The sequence below is a fragment of the Sylvia atricapilla genome, chromosome 2, assembly GCF_009819655.1.
Source record: "Sylvia atricapilla isolate bSylAtr1 chromosome 2, bSylAtr1.pri, whole genome shotgun sequence".
Classification (NCBI taxonomy): Eukaryota; Metazoa; Chordata; class Aves; order Passeriformes; family Sylviidae; genus Sylvia; species Sylvia atricapilla.
The window spans coordinates 36,027,335-36,043,621 of record NC_089141.1 but is presented as its reverse complement, the minus strand read 5'-3'; the positions used below and the strand labels follow the sequence as shown (position 1 = coordinate 36,043,621).

Sequence of the window (16,287 nt, the reverse complement as noted above, 5' to 3'; positions counted from 1 at the left end):
CAGTTCCTTATGCTTCTCCTAAAATCTCCAAGTCTGATATTAATAAATAAAAGGGTTTGGGGGCTTGAATTAAACCTGCATAGTTTTATGAGGAACAAGTCTCTACTGCCTAGTTCAATCTACATGGCAATATAACCCTCAGACTTTACAGTCGAGTTACAAACTTCTTTTCAGAGGCAGGTCAACAGGAACCACACATTCTCTTTTAATCATGTTATGTATGAAAATGTTTTATAGTGACATCATTAGTGAAATTACTGGAACCCATCTGCAGCCAGAATTTACTCCATTCCTCCACCCAGCTGTAAGCATAAACCCCCAACCCTTCCTTTCTGACAGAAACATGCATATACATTCATCTTATGGCTGATCTCTCTTCCTTAGGCCCAAAGCTGGGTCATGAACAAGACATGCCAGCTTGCCAGTGTGAAATCTTCACCCTCTCTAGCCAACAGTCCACGCTATCCAGCATCTCACTTTCAAGTGGTTTGGTGGAGGAAAAGATAAATAAAAGTACATCTGGCCAGTTTTGCCAGGCAAGTGAGGGAGCAAGGTAGAGAAAACTTCCTAACCACTTCAGGAAATCATCTGAAGTCCTGAGAGATGACATTTAATTACACATGTTAGTGTAATACAGAACTACAACTACTACGAACAACACAAGGACTATGGCCACAACTCTGCTCACTATGCCACCATCCACAACTTGTGGCAAAGAAAAGAAACTCTTCACGGATTCATGGTTCCAGAAATCAAAAGGAACTAAAATGTCTCCAGCCTATAATCTCAGTGCAGGGGCTATAAATTTCTTCCAGATGATTTAAACATATTTTGTAAAAAAGACATCAACTCTTACTTTGAAAAAAGCAAAGTTATAGTGATCCACCACTTCCTTGTGAAAGCACCATACTGTTTAATTATTCCCACAGACTGCAATTGATTTCAAGGTTAAATCTGTCCCACTCTTCTTTTGCAATATCATCAAATGTGAAGGCCCATCACAAAGAATTACGGTGACATCTATCTCAAAAAGCACAGAACCCATCTTTCTGCTAAACTTGCTAAGCACAAAGCTGGATAATCCTGCTATGTGATTTTCTAATGTTATCTGGAGATACCCACTCTCCCTTTAATTATATTATTTTACTTCCAGAGTCACTGTAAGGTGATCATCAGGGAAGCAAGAGGAAGCAGAAGGCTCTGTTATATGGCAGAGAGAATGAAGGGCATGCTGTAAACAATATCTATGTGCCAAATGCTACTGAATCTTTCAACAGATCATTTAGCAGTCAACAGCTCTGGTCTGGAAATACAGTGATTGTTTAGAGAAAAGTCCACAACCAAATTGGTCCTTTGGATGTCTGGCTGCTATGATTTTGGAAAAATATAAAATAGCTCACAGCATTAGTACATTTATATGCATAAGGGAAGCAAATGATCTGCTGAAATTCATGGCACTACACATTAACTTGAAAAACGAAAGCTTTTTACACATAAGTTCCTCCAAAACATTTTGTCCTCTAGTATCAACAGCAACAGAAGAAGCTGATGGCTGGTGTGAGAATCTTAATTGAAGTGACAGCAAGACTTTGCCAGTTAAGTATATTTTTATGTCAAGAAGAAAAAATAGAAAATGTCAAACTATACCTAAAAGTAACTACAAGCATGTAAGCTAATAAAATTAGTTTGCAGTTCATTCTTTAAAAGTCTCGGCTCTTCCTGTAAATAGCCAACTTCCTACAATTCCTAAAAGTTCACCAAGAGTTGAAAGCACTTAGTAACTCACAGGAAGTTGCTCAGCACTGCGCCATGGTGTTTATAGAGCAGAGTTTGAAAGTCTGACTGGTATGAGAGAGAGACATCTTCAAACAAAGAAGATTCTTTCTCAAGCCTAAGTCTTTGGGGATTCACTGTAAGTCACATAGCTGTTAACACATTTAGGTTGATTGAATGTGGGAATGTTATATGTAGACATCAACTTTCAAAAAGGTTGTGATTTGGAGAGCTGCAGGTGTTGCTTTTGTAAATTTCATAGAGTTCAGTGCCAAAAGAGGACACAACGCGAAAAAATTATAAGCAGATCAACTAAAGCTTTTTTTTTTTTTTTTTAATAGAATGTACTGAAGAAAGCCTTGCCAACGTCTGTGACTTATCTTTTCACTTCTGTAAAACCTGGTACAGATGTAACTGTCTAGTCTGACTTTTAGTCACAATATTTAGATACCTGAAAGATAAAGTATAATGAGACACTATACAGTTCTCCTTGTTCGGTCTTTCCTAGTTTTGGAGCTCTGAGCATTTGAAAACAGATGACATACTCAATTATTATCAAGTAAATTTTTTATCTGTCATTTGATCACTTGTGACAGCAGATGAAATATAAAAAGACTACACTTGCACTACTGAATTACCTTGCAAAATATGCTGGCATGTATCCAACATACAAAATATAAATAATCTCTCAGATGTTTCTGAATAAGAGTTTTATGGTTTTCAGGTAAGATCAGCCAAAGTTCTGGTGATGTCACATTTCTGTAATATCTTTCATAATGTTACATATCATGTTCTGCTGAAAAAGGAATCTTAAAGTCCAAGAGTTCTGCTGTGACCTGGAGTACTGGGGAAAAAGGATAGTGTCTTAGTGTGTGTTAGTCTTAGCTTCAAATGTTTATAGATCAGATTTGCTCCTTTTGTAAATCAGTGTAACTCCACTGACTTCCATGAAGCTATGCCAAGTTAACACCAGCAGATGAATCCAGTCTTTTGTTTTGTATCAAAACTCACATCTTCTAAAGGCTCTTTAAGGCCCTACGCTAGGCTAACTGTTGTGACTGTGAAAGTATTATTCAGGTTTCAGAAAAAGGATTTCTGCAGGATGGTGACAGTACAAACCAGTTTCTTCTACCTTGTTAATATGGCCGAGCTTTCTGTTTGAAGAGCTTTTTCCGTAATTTGTAAAGTCAGAAGAAAGCACTGTGATTGATTATTTACTTTGGCTTTCCATATATAGAGAGGTCATCATAATTTCTGAGGCCAAATTGGGAAAGCATCCTGCCTCAATTTAGACATTATTGACAATTTTTCAGGATGTATATTACTTTCCTTTTTTTTTTTTTTTTTTTTTTTTTTGCTTTCATGTTTTTAATCTTATTCCTAGTGTGAAAATGTTGAGCTTTAACTTTGTTAAACAGCCTGTTCCTAGGATCTTGTTCCATACATATTTACTTCCAGTCCTGAGCTGCTGTGCTCCTTAAAGCACCTTTTTGATACATTTGTTCTAACTCAGACTGAGTTCCAAAGATGCCTCTCCAGAGAAGAAGGAACATTATAGTCTCTGAGACAGTTCAGTGAGTGACATCTATCGTGAAGCAATCACTGAAAACACAGACTAAGAGCCCTGTGGATTTCTAATCTGCCCAAGACTACCAAACTACATTCTAATAATAACTACTGGTCACTTGTGTTCTGAGGTAGCTGCTGACTTAGAAAAGAGAGCATTCATTATCCATCACCTCAGGTACCACTGTTACCAGGACATAAAAATTTCTTATCTTTCAGCACTGAAATGACTCAGTTTGTCTTTGGCTTCACTGGCAACAGAGAAGCATCATAAGTTGGAATTCATCTCACCCCACTTTAAATGTCTAAATCTGGTCTACTTCTTATGTACTTTTCATAGTCAGAAGATAAATAAGCACTTCCACGGCACCTCTGTCCCACACAAAGCTTGACAGATCATCTAATCTGAGTGTTGAAGGTAACTGTGAGATTTCCATGTTGAATCTTATGAGAGAAAGAAGACTCTGATGATGAGATTTAGGGGAAGTCTCACAGGAGACTGATATGAACAGAAAATAAGGAAAAGAAGAACCCAGAGTAAATTTGAAGAAAGTGTGGAACCAAAAAGAAATCAAAAGAAAGGCAAAGGAGTTCTTGGAACGCAAAGACACCAGCAAAACCCAGGGGTGCAACTGCACAGAGATGGAAAGTATCTTGTGCTGTGGTTCTGCCACTTGGTAGGAGAAAAAGTCCAAAACTGCCAGAGACTGTGAAAATCACAAATAAAAGAGTCTTGGCAAGCAACATCTGTTTCTTTTTGTCATAAAATATTTGCCAGGTGGGAAGAATATAATAATCTGTAAAGTTTTGTCACTGTAAGTTCCTAGAGAAGGAAACAATATTCAAGGGAAAGGGCCTTGTAAGTGTATACGTATATGAACCCATTTGATTATATTTTGTATTAGAACTTGTAATGAATACCACAGTTTCTGCACTTCAGTTGCACATTATGTGTGATTTTTTTTTCCTGTTCTCTCCATACATACATATGTAAAATCATATTATTTATTAAAAGACTAGGCTGCTACTGTCACAGAAGTAGGATACAAGAAAAGGACAAAATACTGAATTGGGCAATAGCATTTCCTGTGCTTTTACAATACTGCATAAAACAAATCTATAAATTCTGAGCAGGTGTAGGGGGAGATTACTGCACAGTGATAGCTCAACCTGAAAAGATTTTTTTTCTACATTAAGAACAAATAATGAAGATTATAATCCTGGCAGCAGATTTCTACATCTACATCCAAAGGACATGTGGGTTTATTACCTACTATTACCTACTACGTAGACCAGTGCAATGTCTTAAAATGTGAACCAAACCTTTTACTGAGCTGTACTGCAGACTCCACTGCTGCAATCGATACTCCAAAGAGCCCTATTTTTCTTGGACAAGAGACATACATATATCCGATACTTGAGGAAGCCAGGTGAATAAATCAATAGCTAAACGAAAATGCACTTAATCATATCTGTTTTGGACAGATGCAGGTTGGAAAACCTATATGGCCCACGCATTGTCTCCTGCTTAAAGCTTAGACAGGAATCTGTGTTTCTTAAATGGCAACATCCTGTTGCTGGGCATTGCTGAAGGTGGAGTGATCACAGTAGCAAGTAATTGTCTGCCAGCCAGTACTAGACAGATCTACTGCTCAAACTTTTAAAAGTTCCAGTATAGTTTGTTGTTGAAGTACTTTAGCATAAATATGTAACTTAATAAGCGCCAAATTATGTACTTTGTAAGTTTAACAGCTTTCCTGGAATATGTAGCAAAGATTCACACATTCACTTTAACCTTAAATCGACTTGGCTGCATTTTCTAACTTAGAGTCAGCCCAAGGAGGAATTTAATATACACACGTATTTTATCTTTCCTTAATGGTTTTAAGCGGTGACCATTATTGGATATTTCTCATGGCACTGCAAGTGATCATTAAGCATACATCATAGCCCTCCTAAATGAGTAGATAACGCTAATGCCAAAATTTTCCCCGTTCAGAGGTATGTTTGTGCATGGAATCGCTGCTATGCTTAAAGGTGCCCCTTTACCTGATATTACTTGATAAAGCCCTTTGAGATAACCACAGTGCGAGAGATGTTTTAGAAAAGCACAATTTTATTTCTTCTCTGCTTTAGCCCTGAGCGGTTCAGCATTATTTGAACATCAGCAACATCACTTCTTTACGACTTCAAAGTCAGAACCTAACCTCAAATTGGCAGTGCACCTCGAGATTAAAACTGTGCCCGGCACTCTGAGAAATGGATGTTTTCAGCAGAAAGAGGAGCAACAGGAGGTAACAACAGGACAGTCTGAGACCACTCAATTAGAAGGTTTATTAAGGTTGCACTAAGGTGCCTGTCATGAACACGCTTACAGGAAACACTTTAAGAAAGGCATGAGGAAAAGGATGAAACCACTAAGCTTGGAAAGAGTTTTGCAGCCGTCATTAACCTGGAATAAGGGCACGATTCCTCCCAACCAACCTTTTCAGCAGAAAGGTGCGTGTCAAGCACACTGTAACCACGGCAAGCCCAAGAAACGTCTTTTATTTTCAAAATGTGTAATCCTGACAAAAACAAAAGACAAATAGATGTCTGAGATTTTCTATTTTCCACCAGTTACAGCTTCTGTCTGTTTAGGAACGCGGCGAGAGGTCTCTTCTCCGCAGTGAGAAAGCAGAGTGTGTCCGTGGCAGTCAGCCTAAGCCACGGGAGCTGGGCAGCAGCTGCAGGTGTTTTGGGGTGTCGCTGGCGCAGAGATCACAGCAGCTCAGGCTGGGTGCGACAGGGTTCCTCACACACCCAGTCCCGCCGCTCTGCCCAGACAGCCCCTGCTCCCGGAGGACGTGGAGCCCGCCCTCCAATTTTCATTTTCAGCCCCTTATCGAAGAGTTTGATCAACTCAACAGGCGCTTCCGTCCTGCTGGTACGCGGAAAAAAAAAAAAAAATAATAAAAGACATCGCTGTCCTCATTCCACCTATTTTGGCGTTCTCCTTTGCTAACCCCTCTCCCCCGTCCTGCGCGCCCGCCCCGCACGGCCAGCGAGCCGACACCTGAGGCGCCGCGGCGGGCCGCACGCAGCCCCAGGGCCGCGGGGCAGCCTCCGGGCTCGGGGGCCGGGCTCCCCGGGCCGGCGGGGGCCGGGCTCCCCGGGCCGGCGGGGGCCGGGCTCCCCGGGCCGGCGGGGGCCGGGCTCCCCGGGCCGGCGGGGGCCGGGCTCCCCGGGCCGGCGGGGGCCGGGCTCCCCGGGCCGGCGGGGGCCGGGCTCCCCGGGCCGGCGGGGGCCGGGCGGGCGGCAGAGGGCGCCCCGCGTTCCGCAGAGCGGGGCCGGGAGGAGCCTCCGGCGCGGCCGGGGAGGGCCGGGGGAGGGCCGGAGCTGCCACGTCCTCGGCGGCGAGCGGCGGGCGGGGAGCGCAGCCCGCTCCTCGGCTCCACGTGTGGCGGCGGAGCGGGGAAGTTGCCGGCGGCCGGCGCTGCGGACCTCGCTCCTCTCCCGCCGCTGCCCGGCCCTCGCCGTCCCTCGGGAGAAGCCAACTCCAGGTAAGGGCGCGCGGCGGCCCCGCTCCCGCCCGCTGTCCCGGCGGAGGCCGGTGGGTGCGGGAGGCGCTGGAAGGGGCCCCGGGGAGCTGTCGGGGCGCGGGGGAGCCCGCCGTGTCCCGGGGGAGCCGCGGGGCGGCGGGATCGGCTCCCGGGCGGGACAACTTCCTGCGGACTTGGGCTCCCGGCGCTCCGTCCCGCGGCCGGGGCGCCGCGGATGAGCCCGGAAAGTTTGGGAAGGCGGCGGGCGGGCGGGGAGCCGGGAGCCGGCCGGGATCGGCGGGAGGCAGCCGCCGCCGGCCACGCTGCCGGGCTGGGTGGCAGCCCCCGGGAAGCTCCGCTGAGAGGCTAGCGAGGGGAAGAACTGCTCCAAAGACTAGCAGAAGACTTTCGGGGTTTCTGCGTTGTTGCTTTTTCTTTTTAAAAATCCACTTAATTTTGGTTCCCTGTCGCGAGTACAAGTAGTGCCGGGAAACGACCGAGACCTGTGTTTAAGCAGCGCGTTGGAAAAAAAAAAATATCACGAAAGAATTAAAGGTGACCCAAGAAAGAAGGAAGACAATCTCTTCTGAATGTAAAAATGTGGGGTTCGTCTCTTTTTTAAAGCACCATGCCTCTATTGGTGCGTGTTTTGTCCCTGTGATGAGCTGTCATGAGTTCGGTGCATAGTTTTGTGGTTCTCCTTATTGTTGGTTACCTTAAAAAATTTATTTTCTGCTGTGTTTCTAAGCCCGTTATAGTTCAACCTTTTCTCTTATTTTCTCGACTGTTTTAAATGTTCTCTTGTCAGAGTGATTTCTATTCCGTGGTCCCTGTCCTGCCTGAAATTTGAATGACATTTTTATCGGTCTGTGGGCTGCTGCCACCCTGGGTCGAACATCTGGGGACTTCCGTGTTTCTCTCAATTTTGAAAATTTGATTGTCAGTTATTTTTAGCTTCGTTCAGAATTTCCTCCTTGAAATGAACTAGAAGTCTTACAGGAATTCCCCGATGCCCTGTTGAAAAAAGTGAAATGAGTTTCCTGTTGGTACATTTTTAATAACTTATTGCTCTCCCTCTCTCTCTTAATTGCCTTTTAGTGGCCTATTTATAACATACAGGCCTCCTAAGATGAACCTAAGAAGAAAAGTGTTCTCAACCTTTGTTGATTTCACTCATTTTTGTCAGGTAACTGAACTGCTCCTTGCACAGCAGTTTTAGCTGCTGGTTCCCCTCATGCTTTGGGGGAAATGTAGAAGGGACATCTACCATCGGGAATTTTAGATGAAGCTGTCAAATACTGCTCAGTATTTTGGGAGAACTAGGAACTACTACTTTCTTTAGTGCATTTGCCAGCCTGGACTTGCATAGGTTTCCATTCTGCTCCTCAAGATGGTTTTGGCAGAGCTGTTGGCCACAAACACAGGGCAGCACAGAAGAGCATGGGCAGCACTGGTGGACTTACAGAGATAAACACAAGCGATTTGCAGAGCTGGGCAGCTTCAGATGCTGCCAGGGTGGACACTGGAAAGCTCTGCTAGGGAGTCCTGAGCACACATTACACCTTTTTGGGATATGATTTGTGTTCACAGTCTGATGGGACTGGTTTGTGTGAGACGCCAAATGTTCAATATTGACTGCATGTCCACAGCTGTTGTCTGTGGGACACCATCTGAGCTTTGTGGCTACCCCAGAGCCTGGGGTGGAAGTGGGCCTGTGTGAGGTGACAACCCTCAGTAGTGCTCCTTAGCTGATCCCTGGCTCATTGCTGCTTGTTTGGAGGGGGTGTGGGTGCAGTAGCAGCACGAGAGTGGACTGTGTGCTCACTGGTGGCTGCTAGGTCTCTATGCCAGCAAAATAATTTCAATATTTAAAAAAATCTGATGACGTTTTTCTATGCATTAAATAAACAAAGAAATGCTTTTGCATGTGTATATATGTATATAAATAAAATACATGTACTCACTGATTAGGTGATACGACCTATCTTATTGGATAGTAGACATCTTTGATGATGGCAGTGTGTAATGTAATGCAGTTTCCTTTTTCATTTTCACAAATTTTCCTTCTCCATCATCTTTCTCCCTTTCCTGTTACTTTGAAGACCAACAAGGCTTGTCCCAGTGGTGGTGTTCCACCAAGAAGCAGTGGTGAGAAGCTGAATAAACTCCTCCATGAAGTCACAGGAGATGGGTCCTGATTCAGCAGGCAGCACTGCTGTCATGGGGACTGTGCTCAGAGAGATGCAGTGATCTTTTGCAGTGCTGTCGGGGTTTGAGTGAACTCACCATGAATTCTCTCTGCTGAACTGGGCTGGGCTTTGCTTTTACTGCCACAGATGTGCTTCAGTTGCTCCCAAAGCCATCTGAGCCCTTTGAGAATGGGTCTGGCATCTCATTCAGGTCCAGGTCTCTCAGAATAAGATGATCTCTGTCTCCATACTAATCTCTCCATCATGCACTGCAAGAAGCATCCCTGGGTGGATTGATGTCCATGACATGCAGCAGCGATTTGTGTTGCATGCCAGTATAGATTTCTCTAGTTTTTGATTCATTATGGAAATGCTGTCATGCTTGGAGAAATTGTCCTGCAAAGAGATCTTGTCTCTTGTCCTCTCTGGAGATCCCCAAGGCTCACGGCTGAACAGGGCCACTAGAGCAGTGTCAGGACTGTAAGACCACAAGTTCTGTAACAAGGTGAAATTATTTTTTTTGAGAGTGAAAGATCTTGAGGTGTCCACGATGGCATTTTGGGTTGCTTCTTTTTTGATTTGTTTTGGTTTTTTGTTTGTTTTAAATTTTTTTAGAATTATAGCAGTAACAGCTTCTCAGTAAGTCCTGCATGCAGGTGAGAAGTTACCTTCCTTTCTGCTCATTATGGGAAAGAGTTATGTTGGCAGATGTGGCCTTTGTGAGGATTTGCTGAGCTCTTAATCCTGTTTGTGGCTGATAGGCCATGCAAATATGGAAGGGCATCTTTTTCAGTATATAAAGGTCTTAACTGCTCGCCACCTTAGGGAAATGTGCTGTTAAAATACTGTAATTGTTTTATCAGTAGCTACAGGCCATGAGGTGGTAGATGTAAAATCCTGCAACAGTGCAGATTACTTTCTCAGCCCTTTTTTATATTTTTTTTTCCTTCTGGTTGCTCGTTTGGGTTTTTTTAAAAGAGATATTATTACTTGTTAAGACAAACCATAAAATAATTTCTGTAGGTAATAAGAGGAACCAGGCTTTGTATATTGAATGGGGGAGGCAGCCAGAGATGAGATATTTATGACCCTTTGAGACGTGTATCTTGAGGGGAATGAGAATGTGTGATAGAATTCTCTCTGTTGTCTTTTGCCCTGTCAGTAGTTTAGTTTCGGGATGGGGGCTTCTTTGGTCTTCTTTATCCTTCTTTGTTTGTTGTGTTGTACACCCATTTTAGATGCCAAGAAGTTAATCACTTCCCACTTTTTTCAAAGTGTGATCTTTTGGGTGTCTATGTACCTAAAAGTTTCTGACCACTGTTGTCATTAGAAATCTTGTAGAATTTCTCAAAAGGTAGGGCATACCCCAATCAAGTTACCCTGCATTAAAGTTCTGAAAGTAAAAGCATAATTTTAAGTATATGAGTGACACTTGTCAGAGGGGTTATCTTTCTAGCCCATCAGTATGCTGGTCAAAATGTAAATGAAACAGTGTGCAGTGCAGTGAACTTTCCACCGCGGTTTCTGGTGAGTGTAGAAAACACCACTTTTGGCAATTCATGTGTGCTATTTAAGTAGCTACTTCTTTGATGGGGCTGCATTCTTGGGGCCAGAGGAGTTACATTGTTTAGTTTTGCGGTGAGATTCTTTGGGGATAAAAAGCGGCTGAGCTAACACCTGCCTGCCTTCCTGTTTGCTCGTATGCTGTGTTAAAGGCATGTGCAAGGTAGGGACCTTACTTCCACATTAACCACGGTTCCATGGGAGATGTTGATAAAACCAGAAACTGGAGCTGGATCTGTAGGTGGAAGATGGAGGATAAGTGATTTGTGACACTGACTTTTGCGGTATGCAGGGCACTTGGCTGTTAGGTTTCTCTTGAGTGGAGGTTGCTTACAGTGCCACGCTTCTATTTTCCCCTGTCTTGTAAGAGCTGCTTCTGTGACCATAATGCAGTCTGTTAACTGACTTACAAAAATGAGACACAATAATATGGAAATTCAGTCTTAAGTGTTTGGAGGTTTTTTCTTTAAATAGGTAACAGCAATAATGCTGGGCTTTTCCCATTCCTCTGCAGGTGCCTGTGGACCTGAAAGTAAAGAGACATTGCAGAGGAGTCTGACTGCATGCAGAGTGGGTGGGTTCAGATTTGCTCAGGTGGGTATTGACTTTCTGTGTTATGGCAGAGGGTCAGAGGAGACAGGTTTACAAGGTTTTCTGGAATGGCCTGATGAGTGGAAGCAGGAATGCTGAAACTCATTACTGGACTTACCAAAGCCTGTGAACCAGGCTGGAGTGTGAACTTTTGACTGGTGCCCTAAGCCTTAGTGCCAGCTAACCTCTTTTCTGATCCCTTTCATGATTTTTATTTTATCTTGTTTGGATTGCACAGGTTTTCCATTAGACTTTTTCTCATGGTCCTTTTATTTGCACTGGTATTTTTCTTTCTTATTTACCCCCAGCTGTTCTTTGACAGTTTGTCTGAATTTTTATTTTATGCATTGTTAGATTTTTCTCCTGTGCACAACCTATGTTGTATACATTTATTCTTCCTTTATTCATCTTCTTAAATTTTTCTCCTTTTAACTCTTATCCTTAGAGGAAGCAGTTTTACTCTTAGAGACAAGCCCTTTCTTATTGATTGCCAGCTGCTTTTATTGAAACTAATTTGCATTCTCTGCTCTTATTGTGCTAGACAGAGGACTAGTGATTTTGAGTCAAGCTCTTTCCCAAAAGGCTTTGCTCAGAAATTGTGTCTGTATTTCACAGAAAGAGTGGAAAATAAAGAGCAACATCAGTGCAAAAGCTGCTTCTGCCTAAACCAATGTGTTTGTGTCTTTGTCACATGAAGAGTAGAAATGTGGCCTGTCCTGCTGCAGGCACAAATGGCTTTTTTAGGCTGAAATGAGCTGGTGTGGTGAGGGGGAGTGCAGAATGATTGTGGCCTTATGTTTACTTACATGGGCACCCCTTAGACTCTGGCAGTAACAAACCAAATCCATTTTGATTGTGCTTGTGCTCTGCCTCGGTACTGCTGTGATTTGTTTGTTTTGTTTTGTTTTTCCATAGACTCATCTAAAAAATTATGTAGAATAAAGATGTACTACAGTTAAAGAGTTGAAGAGCTGTGTTTGCTGGATGGTAAACTTGGGGAAAAATGTTAAATGAGAGGAGGTGGCTGGGTAGGCTTCAACACTCAAAGTACCATCTGTCTTCAGATAGGCTCATTTGAAAAGGGTCTCTAGTAAGCCTCCTCAAGCCTTATTAGTTGCTAAGCATGAAACCCTTGTGTTCAGGTTATGTTGGTTTTGGGCTTTGTATCATACTAGAGGTATGGATTATCAGGGTTTGGGTGTACTAGAGCTCAGGGTATATATCCCATCTCCTTCTCAGATGCCTTTTGGTTTATAAATTGGTCTCACTGCTTTTTCACCCAGTGTCAGTTTGGTTTGACACCTTGGCTTTGCTTGTATATTTGGAAAGGATTTCTCTGACCATGGTACAGTGCTTAGTGCCAGGTCTGGAGGGAAAGGTGTGTTATGTAAATTTGTTACTAAAACTCACTGTAGTGCTTTGCTTCTCAAATGTTTGTTCTTAGCATGGCTGCTTACTTGTAATTATGTACCAGTAGAATCATTGCATCAGGATAGATTTTTACCTCGACTTTGACACCCAGCTAGAAGCATAACAAAATGAAAGAAGCTGCAGGATGTAGTTTTTACTTATAAAAGTGCACCCTCAAACACAGATTAGGTACATGGCTGTCATGATACAAATAAGATATGAGATCCCAGAGCCTTTTATTAGACTTACTGGTGCCAGTATAAAATATGGCTCTGAGCCTGCAGTCATGCCACAAAAAGGCTCAGGAAGTTTGTCTGTGGTTAGTTGTCGTTGCAAATTTAGGTCTGCTTGGAAACCTATGCATTTACTGTGCTGGGTCTGGCCATCAACTCAACCTTCACAGCCTACTTTGAATGGAAAAACATACAGCTAAACTCTAGCATAGTTTAGGACAAAAACTGCAGGATAAATGTGTCTGAAGTGGCTTGAGAGGTTTAGGTGTTAATGCTGCACAGCATTAGAAAAATTCGAGTTTTCTGAATTCATAACAGTTACAGGAGAGGCTTGTATTTATGCTGTTGCAACCTGTGAAGTAATTTTGAAGGCTTGGAGTCTTAGAGTTACTTATGATGAAGTATTTAACGTAGAGGAAAAGGCTGCATACCAACTTCTTGCCTTAATGTTAAGGTTTGATACCGTTACTCAAAAGTACTGATGCTGGTTCTTGCTGCTGAATTATTATTTCAGTCTGCAGAGTAAACAGTTTCCCTCCATTGTTTAAGTCTTTCCCACAGTTGTAAGAGAAATACTTAAGAGTACAGGAAATGGTGTCTGTAAAAGTAAGATTTGATCTAAAATCTGATTGCCTGAACTATTGCTAAGTCTTTTACACTTGTAAAAGTTGAAGATGACTTAGTTGAAAGATGACTTCTTTCTGTTGGTAATTTGCTTAGCATGTTAAACTCATTGTACAGTAATCTCCATCAAACACACTTTTGCTTTTCTTTTAAATGGCATTGTAAATTTAGGGGGAGAAACAAATATTTATATACAATCATTTTATTGTTTTTTCCCATATCTTCTAGATATAGCACTGCCTTCCTGAGTTGGGAGAAAGTGAAACCTTTCTGTTCTGTGTCCGAACAAAACAAAATGCAGAAGCCAACAGTAGAAGTAGGAGTGAGAATCCATTTGACTTTTTAAATTCTTTCCTTCATTAATAACAGGATAGGTTATTAATATTGAATGTGATATTGTATTTTTTTTTTAAAAAAGGAAGTTAATGACTTTAGTATGTGCTTAAGGGAGGAGCATGGGGAGTTTTCAAACACCCCAAAAGCTGTAGGAATAGATCTTTGGAGTAAATTGAGTAACAAGTAGAAATATTCGAGTTGGTTTGTGCATCTTAACATTGATCTCCTCTTGAACTAATCCCACCCCTCCTCACACACACAGGGTAGCTATACAGTGCCTTGCAGTCTACACTTTCCTGCACACCCTTCCAAGTAATTAGACAGGAGCAGGATCTTCTGTGTAAGCCTTTGAGCTTTGTTATTTCCGTGCTGTGCTCAGTGTAAAATGCAGTGCTGAGAGACTGGCCTTCTTTGGCTTAGGCATGGCATCTGGAGCTGCTTTGCATGTGATCCCCTCTGAACAGGAGTGAGGAGGATTGGGTCTGCCTGTGGTGTAGCACCCTGTCATACCCCATGTCTGGTTCTGGTAAATCAAAGCTGTTGACAGATGGCTTAGCTGGTTTTTTCGTGTTCTCTCTTCAAGGTGATCTTTAAGGTCCCTTCCAACCCAAACCATTTTATGATTCTCCGTGTATGTTCCTGAAATGCTCAAATGCCTGTGGGAGGTTAGTCCCAGCTATCCTTTGTGATTGACAAAATTTCTATGTATTTTGGGAAGGGACATGATTTCTTTGGGGCGGGCTTTTAAAATTTTTTGTTCTGGTGTGGTTTTTTTTTTGTTTGTTTGTTTTTTTGTTTTTGTTTTTTTTTTTAATTTTATTTTTTTTTTTAGTTGAGTCTTTTGGGAAGAAGGTACCTGTGCAACTGCTGCTAAACTTTAAACTTCTGGATATGTTTCGGCAGAAATTGTTTCTCCCAATGCCTCACTGAACAGTGAAAAAAGAACCCCATACCCATAAAGCTTTTCTGCTTAATGCACTTCCTTGACCTTTTTAAGCACTTTGTGCTTTTGCAAGGATATAAACCTGGATGTTTTATATATTCTGTGTTGCTGAACTAACTGGAGAATTTGGGGGCTTGAGAGATAGGAGCTTTGATGATAAATGCATTTTTCCCTTGTAAAATTTTATCTGTATTCTCTGTGCTGGGTACTCCTGAAGGAGAAATTCAGTGTGAAGAGAGGTCTTGTGACAGTTTTGCCCTTAGCAACCCTTAGAAGCACAGGAGAGGACGAATTAAAGGAAAGAGCTGCAGTGTGCAAAGTCTGAAGAATTAACATCAGTCCCTTTTTCATACAGTGGAAAGAAAAGAGTTGACTGGAGGAATAAATCTTTCCTGTGGTATTGGTAGAGAAGTACAGACAAAATTTGAGACCGAGATAAGGCCTCACAAGCAGCAGAAGTGTATCACACTGCAGAAGCTTTCTGGGCTGTGATCAGTGTTCTAAAATACCATTTAAGAAACAGTCAACAAAATATGTATTCAGTTAGTTCATCTGCAATCTTCAAATGTATTTGATAATCCCCATACTGTGCAACTCAGAAGTATTCTTAAGCTTAACCTTATTTTAATTAAAAAGAAGCATCATGATAGAGTATACCACATTGCATGTTTGCTGAACAGCATATACTGTCTGGATAAATGACTGAGAACTTTGCCATGTGGCATTTATTTGCTCCTTTATGCCAAATTTTATTTTTTGCTCTTTTATTTCTTCTTGTGAAATGAGTTGGTACAAACCTTTTGCTGAATATTTCTGTCCATGTTTTTATGTGTGAAAATAATATGGCACTCTCTTACCAAAAAAACCCAACCAACCAACCAAAAAAAAAAAAAAGCCCCAAACCAAACCAACAAAAAATCCACAAACCAACCCCTCCCCCCCAAAAAAACAAACAAAACGAAACAAAACCAAAAAACCAAACCAAAAAACCCCAAACAAACAAAAAACCAACCAACCAACCAAAACAAGAACAACAAACCCCCAAAAACCAAAACCCAACAACAACAACAACAAAAAAAAACCCACAAAAACCCACCAAGTCCGAAAACCTCAGGTTGTAGGCATATATTGTAATATCATCAGCATCTTTTTCCTGTAAGAATGATAGTAGATGCAAAGGTGTGTTTAGCTGGAGGAGGGATATAGTTGCTTTCCAAAATAAATGCTATTTATGAAAGCTTATTACAAATTGTCTACAGGAGAGTGAGCATGCAAGGATCGGGGGATATAACATTTTATTTGGAACGTACCTTTGGTAAATATATTTTTAACAGTTGCTAATGTTTCCTGCCTAGGAAACCAAGGAAGTCAAATTGAAAAGGAGATTATGGACATATTTGTTATTCAATGCTGTGTTGTTTCTCTGACTTCCATCTCCTACACAGTTAGAAACTCTGCAGGAAAGGGATATGTGACCTGTGTTGAAAACTTTCAGATTTCCTCTTTCTCTGGGCATGTAGGTTTCTGGCTGAGCAGGT

General features: G+C 42.1%; 1 protein-coding gene across 4 annotated transcripts in view; it reads left to right on the top strand.

Moving 5' to 3' along the window:
* The first annotated feature begins 6,652 nt into the window (after nucleotides 1–6,652).
* SMCO4 (single-pass membrane protein with coiled-coil domains 4) overlaps nucleotides 6,653–16,287 on the top strand; it is a 29,046-nt gene continuing 19,411 nt past the window's right edge. Inside the window, exons 1-2 of one of the 4 annotated variants that reach the window (XM_066341315.1) lie at nucleotides 6,653–6,840; nucleotides 6,913–6,931. Coding sequence is in view for 1 of the 4 variants with exons in the window: in XM_066341309.1 (XP_066197406.1) it covers nucleotides 7,489–7,500 (12 nt within the window). In the remaining 3 variants the exon portion in view is untranslated. Of the gene's footprint in view, nucleotides 6,882–6,912; nucleotides 6,932–7,203; nucleotides 7,501–11,136; nucleotides 11,207–16,287 lie in introns of those variants that run through there. The other 3 variants (XM_066341314.1, XM_066341309.1, XM_066341313.1) reach the window with 3 other exon arrangements.